Genomic DNA, 17040 nt, shown 5'->3' on the forward strand with positions numbered 1-17040 from the left:
CTTCATTCTCCAAAGACACAGGGGCTCTGTGTGCTTTGCCCAGGGTCACTCGGCTGGTGAGGGGCGATGGCTGTGCCTGGAGAGGGCAGGTCGGCCATTCTGGAGTTCACTTTCCCCCTCAGGACTCAACACGGACGCCAGTGTCCATTAGCAGACAGGGTGTGGAGTGACTTTTGTGTTCATTCTGTTTCTGCTCTGAGGTCTCTCGATATCTGGGTCACTGTGATCGTATTGTGCCTAGAAATTTTGGAACCTTCTAACAGGGCCAGTCTAGAGTGCTTCAGGAGGAGTTGTTTGCTCTTCTGTCAATATGTCCCCGAATCCTAATTGATGGCACCTAACTAGAGAAAGGATTCCTTTTTGACCTATTTTTCAGGACTTGTTCATTACTTACAATAAGGTACCTTCCAAAGTCTGCCAGATGCAAGTGTATAACATCTCTAATCAGAGTCCAACCAATCCCAGAAAACTAGTTTCAGTGAAAAATGAAGTGACTAATGGACTAAGTGTAAATGATTATGAGCCAGGTGAAAATCCCATTTTCCTAGTCAAAATAGTGTGGAGCTGTTAAATTCAACTTCTGAGATTGTTTGTGGGTTTGAATATTAATCTTCCTGAACACACACCTTTTTATTCCATCTGTAATTTGAATGCTTAAAATGTCATCATGTGCAAGAAACAAAGCATGAGCTCTAGTATTCAAAATAAAATCTGCCAGTCCATAATTTGGTTCCGAAGTATTTTACAATTCTTCAGGGGAAGGGGACCAACATTCCTTGAGTACCTACCATGTGCCAGGCTCTTTACTGGCATCTTTTTTCATATGTTATGGTTTATTCTTCATAACAGCTCTCTCAGACACTTATGATTATCCCTTTATTACAGAAGATGAAATTGGTGCTCAGAAAGTCACTGACGGGGCTGGGGTTTGAACCCAGGTGTGACTGCTAAAACTTCCACTTTCTATAATACCAAATGATTTAACTTCCTTCCTGGAGACACTGTCTAATTGAGAATCTATAGTTTTGCCCCTTAATCCAATAAGTGAGCCTGAATTATACTGAAGGAATTCAAAGATTAATATAGCAACTACCCATATTTTGCCAGCAAATCCATCTGACAATGGTAGACATGATGATGATGATAAAAATGGCTCAATGTAAGCCAGGCACCATTCCACTTTATATCGTACGTGTGGTCTCAGTTGAGTCTTACAACCATCCTGTGAAGTACCTGCTGTTATACTGATTGGCTGAGGCCCTGTGTAGCAAGGATGGGATGTGGACCCAGATATGCAGTCTGAGGTCTCGGGATATGCTTTCGTCACTCTTCTATACAGCTGTCAAATTAAATAGAACAAAGCAAGGCACCTAAAGCCTAATTATCAACGTATTTTACTTCAATTACTTGATGGAAGACAAAATATTTGAATGTTTTATAAAGGATATTCCCACGTTAACTAATAAATCGAGGGAGTTCTTATCATGATTGGCAGTGGTGGTGAGAGTGGTGATAATAAGATACAAGGTCTAAAGTCACGTAAATGTTAACATGTTGAAGAGAATTCCAAAGGAATCAGTCCTTCAAGTAAAGGGAGTAAGGGTTGGGATAACCCACTGTACTATAATGAAATAGGGGAGATTTTATATTTCTGAGCATAGTGGTACTGGTGACATCAACCAGAAGCTACTACTGTGGAACTGACTTTTCCCGCTCCTTAGAAGGAACGGGCTTCCACCCTCTCCTGAGCCAGCCTGTCTCCACCACTGTGGACAACCCGCAGGCCTGCTCTGCTAAGGGGGACTTGCCTCTGTGTCTCTCTGGCTTAGCAGTTCATCATTTTCTGTGGAAAAGTTGAATCAAAATAGAAAAAAAAGCTCAATCTCCTCTGACACCTCTCTCTCTAGGCAATATCTGTTTGAGGCTTTCTTTTAAGAGGCAGGAATAGGAGAACATTTCTGAGTTCTGTGTTCATCTTCAATCGTTATGATAGCTTGTATCATAGCTTCTCAGCTGTGCAATCTTAGAAACATCCCTAATCTCCCTCTTGACCCATTAAGTGTCATGGTACAGGCTCTGGAGCCAGACTGTCCAATTTGGAAGTCCATCTCCGACACTTGTCAGCTCTGAGAGCTGAGTCAAGCTACAGCCTTTTGAAATGCCTGTTTCTTCATCTGAAAAGTGGAGATAATATGGGACTATACCTCCTGGGGTTACTGCAAGTTAGAGCACATAAAGCGTTTAGAACAGTGTGTGACACATGGGAAGCATGTCAACAATATATTATTTGCAACTATTGAGTATGTCTTACAGGCCACTGTTCGTAACTGTTCAGGCAGCAATCCTGAGCTCAACCAGATCAAAGTTAGGGCTTCTAGTTCCATGTTTATGATGAGGTTGGCACATGTTGAATTATGTATGGAATTGTTCTATGGAAAGACTTCAACTCTCAATTGATGTAATGCAAGTAGTAACTATTTATTATATTGACATATTTACAAAATATTACAAAGTGAAATACCACTCTAATTCACCATATTACACAGGGCTGCATACAGGCAAGACAAAGTATGGAAAAAACATTTACTTCTGTCTTTGGTATTAGAAATCTACACAAATTCGCAGCATTTAAAGTTTCCAATATGAAGTATTAAACATAGACAAAGATGTAATTGGCAACGTCATGAAAAGGGACTCTAATATCCTCTGCTGGGAAACCCCCAGGTCCATGACATGCGACCAGAAAGAGTGGGAGTCTATCGGGTAAAACAACAATAAAAGAAACAGCACAAGCTACAATACTGTACAGAGGAGTGTTTATGAAGCTGCCCTCTCCATAACATTTGGCAGACAGTAACAGACAGAACATTCCCCAGACACAGTGTTGCAGATAAGACTTTATGGGAAAGAATCCACTCCAAGATACACCTTGAGGGTATAACTTTACTGTACAGAACATCTTATAAAACTCAATTTCATGATCATTTACACATATACAAAAACTTAACTGGTTTTTGCAAATAATAACTTTTCTAAAACACAATCACAGTTTACATAATTCTGAGGTAAAGGTCCTGAATCTATTCTATTTAAGAAGTCCTAGCCCACGAGGGTCTCTAAAGGGAGACGTGTCCAATGAACATCAAGTTCTGGCCCTCAAGTGGGTTGGGGAGAAGGCCAGCCACGCCCACCTCATTTTAGAGATGGTCCAAAATTTCAGAACTAAATGTTCCTACTTTGGCTCTATTAAGTTAATGCTTTTAATGTTTTCTGCAAACACTCTCCGAGTCTTGTCAGAACATGACTTCCTCTATGGAGAAAATATTTCATCAGGAAAGGGCCAAGTTAGTGTCTTAACTTGACTGTCTTGACTGAGCACTCTGTACATCCCAGGAAAAATGTACTGAGACTTCTCACATAAAGGGTGAAGACTTGGTCAAATAAGTGCACTGCAGACTGATCTTCCCACCGGTTAATACACACCCAGAAATGGCCTCAGATGGGAAGAGCCTCAGTGAGAGCTGGGATCCCACAGTGAATAAGACCAGAAAAGTCTAGTGACCCTCCTTCTGTCCCTGAAATGCATAAAGGACCTTGCTGTGCTTTCCTTCAAAAATCCTCGACAAGGTTGTTTGTGCTACTGTAAATCCTCCAGGAAAATGTGGGAATCAGCAATATATCGCAGGTCTTTTTTTCTGCGGGGGGTTGGGGGGGAGGTGTCAGGGGAGAAAAAGGCATATGTTAATAGATGTTGCTTCTCTAAAATGACTTACTATAAATCATAGCCCTTGGTCTGTTTCTGTAAACAATGCCACCTTAATTCAGGTTATTTGTAACTACCTAAAACATACCCAACCAAGATTATCTCATAAAGTGAAGTACTACATTTCCAAAATAACCCTATGAAATCATGAAGGTTGTGAAGATTTAATATGAAGATACTCTTTTATGTACTCTTCTGTATGTCTTCTTTTTATGAAAAAGTTTGCAAATCTCATCAGGACACCAAATGAATAATGGACCCCCACCCCCCGTCCCATATAATATCACTTATGAAGCAAACCTGAGCATTTGTCTCTTATATTTTAACATGAGTAACATCAGGGGGTAAAAGTGTTTGCCAGGCAATGAGTCACCTTGTGAAGCAATTTAAGACAAGTAATGCTGGATCTTTCCAATAAGCTGCCCCAGTGGCAGAACTCCCATTTTTCTTCATGCTGGGAAAGGCAAAATTAAACTTCTGCTTCTCTGTACCATCAAAAATTCTGGTGAATGGCATGTGAGAAGAAAGTAAATATGTGTTAAGCATTTCCTAATGGCTGGCTGGCATTCATGGCGTCTGACTGGACGAAGGAAAAAGAAACATGAACCAATGTGTTTGCAGGGCTCTTTGGGGGAAGAAAAGCTTTTGGCTTTGCCCTGGTCCCTGACGATGACAGGCGGGCAGGCTGTTTCTTGCACAGCTCTAGGCGAGCCATTAATCTGTCAGTACCAGCATCTTTAGAAACCCCAGCATTAAGACTTAGGAGGGGAAAAACAGGGAGGATGTTGAATAGCCAGAAAGGCAGCTTTTTAAACACTTCAGTGAATTCATAATGCTGTGCAGGCTTCTATTTATCCCTTCTCTGAAACTCCTGGTGCGGGGTGCAACGCTGGATTGGAATTTATTCATCCTCTTCCACATACGTGGATGGAAACCAGCCCACCTAAAAAGGAAAAGCAACCAACACAGCAATGTGACTCTGCATCCGGCACTTCAAAGGGCTCTACAGAGCATTTCATTTTCATAACACCCTGAATTAATCTGGCGTTTTATGCCCACTGCAGGTGAAGAGGATCGGTTTAAACTGCTCCTAAAAGCCCAATAGAGTGAGTGACAGAAAGGGTGGAATACAATACGCTTAAACTGTTCTAATCTGCTAGCACACAAATATGTAATTTAAGGGGCTCTACTAGTTAATGCTTCCTATTTCTGCTGTAGAACAAGATATAAAGACAGAGGTCCTATGCCCCACTCTTTCCAATTTAGATCATCAGCTCTTACAGATATTTTGTGCTCCACATAAAGTTTATGCTCTAGACTTAAAAAGAGGCTTAGAGACTCAAAAGAACTGATATGCTCAACCCTTTTCCCAACAGGAAGCCATCAGACTTGCCCAAGTAAACTTTATTGATGCCGCTATCATATTCACTCAACACATTTTTCTTGAGTGCCTGTTTTCAGGAAGGAACACCACCGTGCGGAGCCAGGGCTCGGGGGGGGTGAAGCCTGCCACACAGTGTAGGGTTCCCCCCACCACAGTGGGCGCCAGCGGCTGCCCAGCCCCCTTCGTTCATGTGACGAGCACATCGAGGGGGACAGCTCACCCTGCCATTTACTTCTCCTCTCCACCAGCCATTCGCACTCATCTTCGTGTAAATCTTCACCACATCTCCTTTCAACAAGGACAATTCTCGCATATCTCTTGCACAGAAGTCATACCGAGCGATGGCGATGCCCAGCACCTTTGGACTTAACACTGTGAAGAAACGATGGGGTGTCAGAATTGATGTGCAGTTTACCAACCATAAGCACCTAATCAGATGGATGTTATAGATGCTGTCAAAATGCACGGCCGTGATTTCGTGACAGACTAGTGATGATGGCAGAGGGGCTTGAAAGCAGCAGAACTGCTGTTTCAATTCAGTCGGGTGTAGTCAAGTTCATTTCACAAAGTTTAAAAAACTGTTGTTCTGTTTTCACATTCTTCACAGGAACTTCAAAACACGGACTAGTTTTTGTAGTTTAAAAAAAAAGGCTAATATCTAAGTTACTGCCTAAGGAGATAGAATCTCAAATAACTAGCCTAAATTTCCTATTGATGGCATAGTAATCCATTTTTAACTCGAACCTCTGTGGTAAAAGCTTCACATTTTTATCTTGTAAACTTTTCAACTTAAGACTCAAAGCAACCAACTTTTTTGCTCTGAAAGTCTCTTGTTGAATCCATGTCATCACCTCTATCCTCCCCCCTCCCCCCGAACAGCCTTTTTTTTTTTTTTAGTTAAAACTATTTAGGGACAGTTACTCTTTTATATATAATTGCACTTGTGAAGAAGCTTAAATCATGTTTCACGGAAAAAACAGATAAACACCATCCATTTACCTTGTTTCAAACAAATACTGCCTTATAGAAAACCTTTACTGAAATACTTAATCAAAAAGAAGATTCAGGGCGTCTGCCTCCTATATTCAGTTTTTTTTGTTTTTTGTTTTTTAAATGGTAGGAGAGGAGCTAACCTGCTCCCTGCCCTCACCTGCCTGTCCTGAAAGGAAAATTCTGTTCAAGCTGTACGTTTGTTTGCCTCTAGTGTTTCATAACACATTTTATATTAACATCTCTACCTGTTGCTCCTTGGGGTTATAAAGTGTTTTCAATGATATGTTCAGTGATTCTGAGAATCACTCACCTGAGATTGGTGGGACTTTATAAACCTTAAACGGTAGAGAAACTGAAGTATAAGAAAAAAAACATGGGAAATGCCACACATCCATATTTTTAACAGTTCCCAGTGCCTAGGCAGCTGCAGTTATGACCTGTTACCCTGGAAGAGCCTGCCCACTTGGAGACCGGGATCTCTGGCCTATTTTTCAGGGCTCTGCAATGACAGAAATTTTTTTTAGTCTCCAGGTGTCCATCATAAGATAAACGAATAGCAATGCTGTAGATTTCAGAACTGTAAAGGGAGCAAAAATAGGTCATTTTATTTTACTGTTCAGACACAAACCACTTTAATAGTTTTCTTACTGAAAACCATCCCATTACTGGGGCACTACTCTTAGAGTCATGCACATAAAAACACCCCAGTGATGGAAAAACCCATCATCAGCTTAACTGTGTGACCTTGTACAGGTCTCTTAACCCTTCTGGGCCACATTCTCCTCACCTATAAAATGAAAGGTCTATCCTAGATGAATTGTAAGGGCCTTCTGGTACTAAATTTTATTATTCCATTGGGACTTACAGGTTAATTTTTAAAAATCGGTAAGAAAACATACTTTATCCAGCCATCATGTACTCCCCTGTGTGTCACATAAACAGCCCTTACATTCTCTGGCTAATGACAGAAGTCAAGACCAGAATGCCCTGCACAAACCGATGGGCACAGTCATCCTTTAAAGCAGTTTGGACCGAACTGTACTCTTATATTTGGAGATAAAGTTGGGATTTTGGTCCTATTTATTTTCTTAATGGAAATACATGAACACTGGCTTTTCTCAACTAAAATTTCTGATCCTCAGGAAAACTAGTTTTATGGAGCGCTTCATTCCCCCCTTTATACTTTTGGCTCTCAACTCTTTCCAGCTGATGAAAGAGAAAACGTCCTGCTGAAATACATAACATGAGCACACACACAAAACCAGAGGAGCGGTATGTCAAGACAAACGATGACTTGATGACAGAGAAAAGGAAAGTGCGTGGTGGGAATGTGACTCGAGGGGCTGTTTGTGAGGAGATGTATCTATATGAGCAGCCATACACAGAAGTCAAAATATTTTATTTGCAAACAGAAGCAAGTTGAAAAGACATATAAAAGCAGTAAAACAGTACCTGACCAGAAAGGAGTGGGAGAAGGGGGAAGAAAGCTGTAGTCTGGAGGAGTTACAAAAGAAAACCCACAGAGCAAAGGAGGGGCTTAGAGAAGGAAAGAAAAAGAGAGAAGCAAAGACCATTTAGGTGTCGGCAAAACATATTTCGACACAGCTATTTCGTTGTCTATAACCGTAAGAAAATTGTCATATCAAAGTTGAAATATCAAGCTTTGCTTTCACCCACTTGTCTCCTATCACCATTTCTAAATGAAGAACAAGCCAGATGATTACATTTTGATTGACATTAGTTCTGCAGTTCAGAGCGATCTATCCCTTTCTAGGTGAACACAGCATACCCACTCTATCCAAGGACGGCCTTCTCCTCTTGATGTGGTGCACAATTCCCACTTTGTCACATCAGTGGAGAGGGGGATCCTGTAAATTCTTAATGTAAAATATGCTTCACATCAAAACTGATACAAGAAGTAAGAGCCTATAGGGTGGTGTCAATGAAACATGCAGAGCCCACTGAAAATTCAAGAAAATCACTCAGACGATTTGTTAGGAACCACACTCACCCTCCAAACAAGCATGCACATGCTAGGTTACTTCCAAAAATAGAATGTAAACCACTTTGAATTATATCTGGAAAAGAAAGTAAATCTATCCCCAACTTGTAGGAATGTACAGAAAATTTCTATGCATTTGGATGCTCAAAAACTTCTCACTTTTTAATAATCAGAGCTCAACTTATCAGATGGTTTGGAAGTGTTAGATGCCATGCTCCATGTTTTATATTCATTTAATCATCACAACAACTCAAAGAGGAAGGTACCCATGCTATTTCTTCTTCACATTTGAGAACAACCTAGATTCAAACCTAGGCGGTGTGACTCGAGAGCCGAGGCTCTTCACTGCTATCCTCTCTGCATCTACCCCTCTGCTTCAGGTACCACCTTAGGCAGTTTTAAAACTCACCCTGCTGATACCATGGTGCTATTGCAATGGAAAAGGAAGGTGTGGTTGTAAACTTTCTCCCAATATTGATTCTTCCCTTAATCCATGTAATAGGTTATTTCATTGGGCTATGTTTGCCCGGAAGGGATACTAAGTTCTTGCTACTGGGATATATACAGAAGTATCATAAGGCAACTTCTGGTACCTTTCCTGGGAAGGCGGCTGGCACACACCTTCACCCTTCTCTTTGATTCTTTATTCTATCCTGCTGTCTGGAATGTGAAAGCTACCATTCTGATTCTTGAGAAGGCAGACCTCACCTGAAGGATGAGCTTCAAGGAACCTGGGTTACTGAAAATTGTATGGCAGAGATACTCCTGTCAAGAAGGGGCCCTAGAGATACTAAGAATATCAGTAGCTCATTAACGGGATACTTAGATTCCAACCAAATAAACTGGGGAAAGGAATTGGAAGGAAGGGTTCAGATGTTCTTTGGTTCATATATACATTGGTGCATTCAGTGACACTTTTCTCATAAATGGCTTCACATACTTACTTTTAACCTACCCTGAAGTATATCCTTGTTAATAATCAAGGTTCTCTTCTAATCCATTGCATGTTCCAAGTTACACTTTTTTATTTTAAAATGCAGCAGTACATGCTATTACAACTAATTTTACAATCTGTGCAATTCACTTATTGCCACGCAATGTAACTGGTTTGTTTTGTTTTCCTCGAGATCATGGTATACCCACTGTTAGAGAGAGGAGAGGATGTCATCTTTAATTTAATGAGGAAAATGGCACCCTAACTCTACTTGTGGCAGAAAATCTAGTGCCAGGATCCCTATCCCACGTTTGTGAGAACTTAAATTAGAACTCCTCATTCTCCCCATTACTTCTTTGTAATGAGGGGAATTTTCTCCTCAGACTGCTTTCTAAGTGTCCATCCTTGATTCTCTCTCTGGGACTATTTATCCATGGAGTAATAAAAGCAGACAGTATTTCCCCAAAATTTCTAATGAAGGTAATTCAAGAGTCTGAAATATAACAAAAGATAAGTTAACTCTAGAAGGAAGAAATAAGAGATCAATGAAAACACAATTAAATGCTATTTAAATCTCAAAAATAGGTTATCTAATCTAATCTATCTACCTTTCTCTCATCTTAAAATATCTAACATTCCTGAATATGGATAATGCCTCACCAGAGGACCTGAATCTGTTTCAAATACATAACATCGGTGTGCTACCCCTCTCTCCTAACCCTAAAAGCCTTGCAAACATTTGCATTCATGTCAAGTACCTATAATTTGAACCATCTTAAATCTTATCTAAAAATTATCATCTTTACTAAATGGTAGCTATTCCCACCATGGTTAGGCCTTGGCTCCTCTGCTGGCTTCACTCTAATTTTTTCCCCAATGAATGGAACAGATTCTTGCATATGCCTTGGCTTCTCACCTGAATTCCAGTCTGTGATTTCACACATTTTCATCACCCTACCATCAGGTACAGTCATGATCTCTGATTTAAGTCGTCTGAAACCAAACCCATCATCTTCCTCCCTGTAACCTAGCTCAACCTCCCACAACTGTGTTATTTTTCCAACTACTCCCACGTTCTCTTTGCAAACCGTCTTTGCAAGGTCAGTACACCTCTTTAGCTCTTTCTGTTCACTCTCGTCTTCCTCTGAGATATAAAGTTGTTCCTTCACTAAGTTCTCGGCTCCACCATCCCAACTCAGGTACTTATGCCATTTCTAAACTAAGACAACTGCCTCCTAATTGGTCTTCTTACTTTCAGCTTTCTTTCCATTCTATTCTAAATACCGCCTCTCAGCTACTCACCATAAACAGACTACTCATCATTCCTTTTCCTAAATTATAACATCCTAACTCTTGACTTCAATTCCATAGCAATTCGTAGTCTGGCTATATCCTGGCCTTCTCACCAAATCTTCCATCATTTACCCACACAAATTCTTTGCATCCCAGCTTCCTAACTGCCCCCCCACCCCCCCAAACACCATTCCCACCCTCATTCTGGGATGCTGCTCCTTCACCTTGCTTCTGCGAACCTCAACCTCCTTGTCTCCGAAGCTCAGCTCAGGCCTTTCCCCGACCAATCCAGCTAACACTCGTCCCCTTTTCTGTCCTCTGTAGCCATCTGTTAGGCACTTACATCACGGCGCTCCCCGGCCCTGCTGTTTCATTACTGCATGTGCTCCTGTGTTGTATCTCAATGAGTCGTTGATTCTGGAGAGTAGGGACTGGCTCTTACGCTGCTTCTGCATCCCCACAGGATCAGGCCCAGGGCTAAGCAACTGAAGCTGCTAAATGGATGAGTATCTCGGCAGGGTATTTAATTCTGCAAGCTCCTTATTTCTCCTCCTCCTTTTTGTTGAGCTCATCTTTTGCTCACTTAACTGCTCAAAGACTTCCAACAAAAGCCAGCACAACATAAAGGGAAGAACATGAAATATGTTCAGTATTTATTCCCCAGGGTCCCCGAGAGCCATAATCTATCAGTGATCTTCCTACAATAACTATAATTTTTCTGAATGTCTCATGGCATTAACCATACCGTACACCTGAGGAATCTTCTCAGGAGAAACTGATTAACCTTTTGCTCGTGTCACCCAGTATGTAGCTCTCAGCCAAACACTTTAAGGCTTGGTAAGATGCTTTCTACTTTTCTACGCATTGTAGCATGACTTATTGTTGTCACTCTTTCTATACATAAATTTTCAATGTGTTTGGGTCCTTAATTCTCGTAAGCTGGCAAAACAGCATTTGAATGTCTGGCACCTATGTAGATGAGTATAAAATAATGTGTTTCCCTAGGAAAGTATGGATTTAAATCTAGATGTAAGCAATGTCAGAATAAGGTATTTGATAAAAATATTTTGCAGAATGGTTTAACCTGCAAAACATATTTCTGTCCATACTGAGAATACATCTACCTATTTCTACACACATGTACGGATACATGTTTTCTTCATCGTACTCCTCCGACTATACCAAGATGACGCTAATATAAGAATTATTGGTAGGTGCATATCCTGGAATGGAATAGAAACAGCTGAGTAACAGTGACATTCAGATGGGAATGTTGAGGGATTATTATTTCCTATCCCTTTCACTTCCTGGCCTAATATTCACTTCACCACCTAATACTATAGGAAGCCTGCTAGTACATTACATTATTCTGGGAAGCTTCTTGAGAGAAAGAACTTTTATTCATATCTGTATCCACTGAGATAATAGTAAATCTACGTTGAGACCTTTTTCATTGAAGTCATCATTTGCAAACTGCATGCTTTAGTTAAGGGCCTAACTTTCGTCCTTCCTCAAATACCTTCAATTCCTTATTAGCACAGACGAAGGAGAACCTTGCTCAGAGAGACCATCACACTTAGGTAGGGAGTCTCTGGTTATTTTCACATGATACCTGGCACTCAAATGGGCTAATGTTCATGGAACATTAGCAAATAAGTGGCTCATAGTTTAGTGACTTAAAAGGTCTCATTAGGAGTTATTAAAATATTAACTCAAATATTAAGTCAAATATTAACTTCTCCAAGTTAAACGAAACTTGAAGTACTAAGATTCTCTAACTGAAACAGAAGCTATTAGCATAGCCATAATAAACTGATTGGCACATTGTTAGTGAATATTATCCGGTGCTGAGACTTGACTGAGAGGACAGAGCCCCAGAAGCCTGTCAATTAAAACAGGAACACAGTGTTCCACAGAATAATAGAGTACTAGTGAATTGGTATCTGATACCTATACTTTTGTTGTCAAGGTTAACTAAGCATTGCTTTAAAGTATTATGCTCTGCCTCGATTAGGCTATTCCTGTTCACAAGCAAATGAAAATCCACTCAAGTTTCAATAACATTTGAAATTTGTACACAGCAGAGACCAAGCTCAATCCACACTAGTCCTTAAGGTACTGGTTACCAAATCAAAGTATTTTTGAGCTACCACTGAATTATCCATTATATGTATAAGTGAACATGATACTAAGCATTTGCTAATTATTCTCTGGGATAGACATTACCTAATGCTCAGCCTTAAGATGTAACAACCACATGTGTTTACACTCATTTATGTTAAAAAAAAAAAAAAAAAAAGTCAGTAAAAATATCAGGCAGTTGTACCAATGATACCATCATCAATACAGCTATCCCTGTGAGTTTGGGGCCCAGCAGTGGCCTAGAGATTTTCCTGAAGAACTGTGTTCCTATGTGGGACACTTTGAGGGATCCAGGAGGTTCCTTTTACCAAGATTGTCTACAGATGGCCTAACAGCAGAGAACATGCTGAAAATTTAATGAATGTTTAATTTAAGTTTGTGATCCTTAACCTGGTTTTACTTTAGAACCTAGCCATGTCTTCTTCTTAGACTTCCAGAAACATTCATAGACATAGTATCAAATATGTGCTCCCCCATCTCCCTCAAATATATAGTGTTTATTGTATACTTTATATATTTTCACTGGAAAAGGAATGATTCAGATTGGTTTCAGTTAATTGAATGCTGACATCTGGTAAATGGACAAATCTTTTAACCTAAAATTCAAAGATATGACAAGGAAAACTTAGAATTATTGTGAAAAGAAACAGCTACTTTATATTCAATACTGTACAGTCTAAATGCATAAAGCCATAAACAAGCAAAAAAATGAGTATAAGGCCTTATTGTTATGGAAAATTAGATCATTTCAAGGGATTTTGGATTATTTATAGGCATCTAGTTTATCAAGATGTGAACCTGATCCTAAATCCTTACTCTTTAAGAATAATTGGCAGACATCTATTAAATAACTACTAATGTGCCAAGGACGGTGCTAAGGTGCTATTGGAGATTTAACAGATCAGACAGAGCATCGACTCTAAAGGAGCTTACAAATTAGTAAAGAGACGGACACAGAGATGATACAGAGATACGGAAATTACTCATCTTGGATAGAGAGCGCTAGGACTAGCCTTTAGGCTCCATTTGAGCCTTTCTCTACAAAAATCTCCAATCTTCCGGTTGCTCAGGCCGAAAGCCTTACAGTCACAGCCTTGAATCTTCTCTTGCTGTTCTGTCTCACATCTGATGTGTCAGAATGTCCTGTTCGGTTATATATTATAAAGGTGACCCATCTGGCTACATGTTGGTCCAGGCTGCTACCATCTCTCACCTGGATTGCTGCATGAGCCTCCTAACTGGTCTTCCTGCTTTTACACAGACTCTAGAACAATCCTGTTAAAGTCAGACCATGTCTCTCCTTTGTTTAAATCCTTCCAATGGCTTCCCATGTCTTCCAGAACAAAAGCTAAAGTCCTATAAAGCCTCACAGAGGCTGGCCTCCCTTACCCGTCTGATTCCATCCCTGCTGCTCTGGCCACATTGCGCATGTCATACATGCTCCTTCCTTTGCACTGGCTGTTCTGCTCACACTTCCTTGAATCTTTACTCAAGTGTTACCTTCACAACGAGGCCTACCCTGATGCCCCATAAAAGAGTCACGGACGCATACCACTTGTGCCATGTGGTGCAGAGAGACAGCAGGGTTTATGGGGGGGGGAGTGATATACAAGCAAAGAAGCAGATAGAGGGTACTCAGTCCCCTAAATTCCCACTGTCCTACTGCTTAGGTTGGGCATGGATGGTCTGTACACGCCATGGTCAAAGTACCAGTAGCCTGCTCTTCAGATGGATGGGGTATTTATGTGAGTTTATGATAGCAGAAACTCCCTGTTTGCTATGGACTAGATATCTGTGTCCCCCTCCAGACCCCAAAATTCATATGTTGAAACCTAACGCCTCATGCCATGGTATTAGGAAGTGGGGCTTTTGGGATGTGCTTAGGTCATAGAATGAAGCCTGCATGAATGGGATTAGTGCTCCTAAAAAGGCAATCCCGCAGAGCTTCCTCGCCCCTTTCCACCATGTGAGGACACAGGTGCCTTCCATAAACCAGAAAGCAGGCTCTTACCAGATACCAAATCTGCCAGCACCTTGACCTTGGACTTCCCAGCCTCCAGAACTGTGAGCCATGAATTTCTGTGGTTTATAAGACACTTGGTCTATGGTGTTTCGTTATAGCAGCCCAAACAGACTAAGACACTGGTCATACAAATGACCTTGTTAGAAAGGGGAGCTTCGGAAGCCAGTGGCTGGTACTAGCCTGTTCTACTGTTGAGAACTGAAAACTGCTGAACCGGCTCTCTATTAAGCTACCAAAAGGAGGAAAAATGAATCTCTACTTTTGTTCCTCATCATCTGACCACCCCAGTTAAAATCATAAACCATCCCCAGCACTCCTGAGTAGCATTACATGGTTAGATCATCTTCTCCAGAGCACTCACCAACTTCTAATATACTATATAATTTATTTTTTATCTATTATTTGCCTTCCCCATTACCATGTGAGTTCCACAAAGGCGGAGACTTTTTTTTTTCCACTGCTGTGTATCCCCAGCAATTTGAACACTGCCAACTCTGCAGTAGGCTCTCAATAAAGGTCTGTTGAATGAATGAATGTGGGGACCTGTGGGGTTATTGGTGGGAATGTAATAACTAAAGAAGAGATGAGGAGAGAAGTTTTGGAGAACTGCCCTATGAGGAAGGATAAAGAAAAAGAGGGAAAATTAACTGGGGAAGATGGAGCTTTGAATAGAAAGACTGAGCTTTGAATAGGAAAAGATCTGAATGAGCAAGTCAGATAATCTTGAAGTGTTTATGCTCAATTCTGACAAATTTGAGTGTATTCGTAGCAGAGTGGCCAGGATGGTGACAGATTTGGCAACCACGTGTATGACAAGGGACTGATAAATCTGAGTAGCTTATTGAAAAAGAAAGAAATACAGTGGGGAAGGGAAAAAAAAGCACATCAGATGAAAGGTAATCACGGTAGAGTGTGTATGTAGTATATTTAACTTTGAGTAATTCTGAAGAGATGAGCTAACGATGGTAAATAGCTCCAATAAGTCAAGTTTCTGGATCAATATAAGCATTTAAAAAATTCTGTTCAAAAAAAAAAAAAAAACTCTGTTCAAAAAATAAATTGGGGGGGCTTCCCTGGTGGCGCAGTGGTTGGGAGTCTGCCTGCCAATGCAGGGGACACGGGTTCGAGCCCTGGCCCGGGAGGATCCCACGTGCTGCGGAGCCGCTAGGCCCGTGCGCCACGGCTGCTGGGCCTGAACTCTGGAGCCCACGGGCCGTGGGTACTGAGCCCACGTACCACAACTGCTGGGACCTGCGTGCCTGGAGCCCATGCTCTGCAGCAGGAGAGGCCACGACAATGAGAGGCCTGCACACAGCAACGAGGATCCAGCACAGCCAAAAATAAATAAATTTATTTAAAAAAAAAAAAAGAAGAAAAAAAAGAATCCACCTGCTAGTGCAGGGGACACGGGTTTGAGCCCTGGTCCTGGAAGATCCCACATGCTGCGGAGCAACTAAGCTTGTGCACCACAACTACTGAGCCTGTGCTCTAGAGCCTGTGAACCACAACTACTGAAGCCCACGCGCCTAGAGCCATGCTCCGCAGCAAGAGAAGCCCTTGCACCGCAACGAAGAGTGGCCCCTGCTCGCTGCAACTAGAGAAAGCCCGCGCGCAGCAACGAAGACCCAACACAGCCAGAAATAAATAAGTAAATAAATGTATAAAATAAATAAATAAGTTGGGTGATTTGTGTGGCCGTAGATATAAAGTCACCTGCGTGTCAAGTAAAGCCTGAGGATGACCTCTCAGGAATGTCACAAAAAAATACTTGCTAAAAAAGCCTCTACCAGGGTTGACATTGCTGCTAAGTCTGAAGTGCCTCAATACCAGAGTCCCCCTGCATTCCTGTCTATTGTTCAGCTGTTAAGCTAAACTGTATGTAACACCCAAGGGATATGTGCAGTAGAGTATTCAGTACAAGTAGATGCTCAAAAATGTTGAATGCATAAAGCAGTGAATGAAGGGAAACCCTGGCCAAGTCTGTACTCAACTTTTCATGCTATTAGGACAGACAAGAGTTGCAGAGTTAAGACCGGCTCCCTTATGCAGATCTGGAATTCAGTAGGGGAAGCTGCATATCAATGGTATATATGAGGAAGAAAAGAGCTCTCAGCATTGTTCCTCAAAGCTAGGAGCCTGATCCAAATTTTAGAAAGAAAAAAAGGAATTCCTCTCAATTTATGTTTGTTTTACAGGGAAGAGAGACTAGAAAAACCAAAGCCTTGGATCAGGGCTGCCACATGAGGATACTATAGTCAATTAGGGAACATTACACATATTGAGACCAGTTTTTAATTTAGAAAATAAGGTTTATAGAAAGAACAGTATACAAAATGAGACATATTAAAACGTAAGGACTGCTTTTTGAGTTCTGAAACATGAAAAAGGACAGCTTTGAGTGAGGTTACTTGAATCTGTAGAATTTCGATCTGCAAGCTATCGATTACTGAAGGGACCCTGGGTACTGGCTACTAATTCTTAAAGCTATTAGGTTCAGGATAAAAAT

At 41.0% G+C, this 17040-nt stretch overlaps 1 protein-coding gene across 3 annotated transcripts in view; it reads right to left on the reverse strand.

Moving 5' to 3' along the window:
- Positions 1-2453: 2453 nt before the first annotated feature.
- Positions 2454-17040, reverse strand: part of VAV3 (vav guanine nucleotide exchange factor 3) — a 389640-nt gene continuing 375053 nt past the window's right edge. For 2 of the 3 annotated variants that reach the window (XM_007169495.2, XM_007169494.2), the window contains exons 26-27: positions 5368-5519; positions 2454-4706 (exon numbers count right to left, since the gene is read on the reverse strand). In XM_007169495.2, coding sequence (XP_007169557.1) covers positions 4665-4706; positions 5368-5519 — 194 coding nt within the window. In that variant the 3' untranslated portion in view covers positions 2454-4664. Of the gene's footprint in view, positions 4707-5367; positions 5520-17040 lie in introns of those variants that run through there. The other variant, XM_007169496.3, reaches the window with a different exon arrangement.

This window comes from Balaenoptera acutorostrata, chromosome 1 (genome assembly GCF_949987535.1).
Source record: "Balaenoptera acutorostrata chromosome 1, mBalAcu1.1, whole genome shotgun sequence".
Lineage (NCBI taxonomy): Eukaryota > Metazoa > Chordata > Mammalia > Artiodactyla > Balaenopteridae > Balaenoptera > Balaenoptera acutorostrata.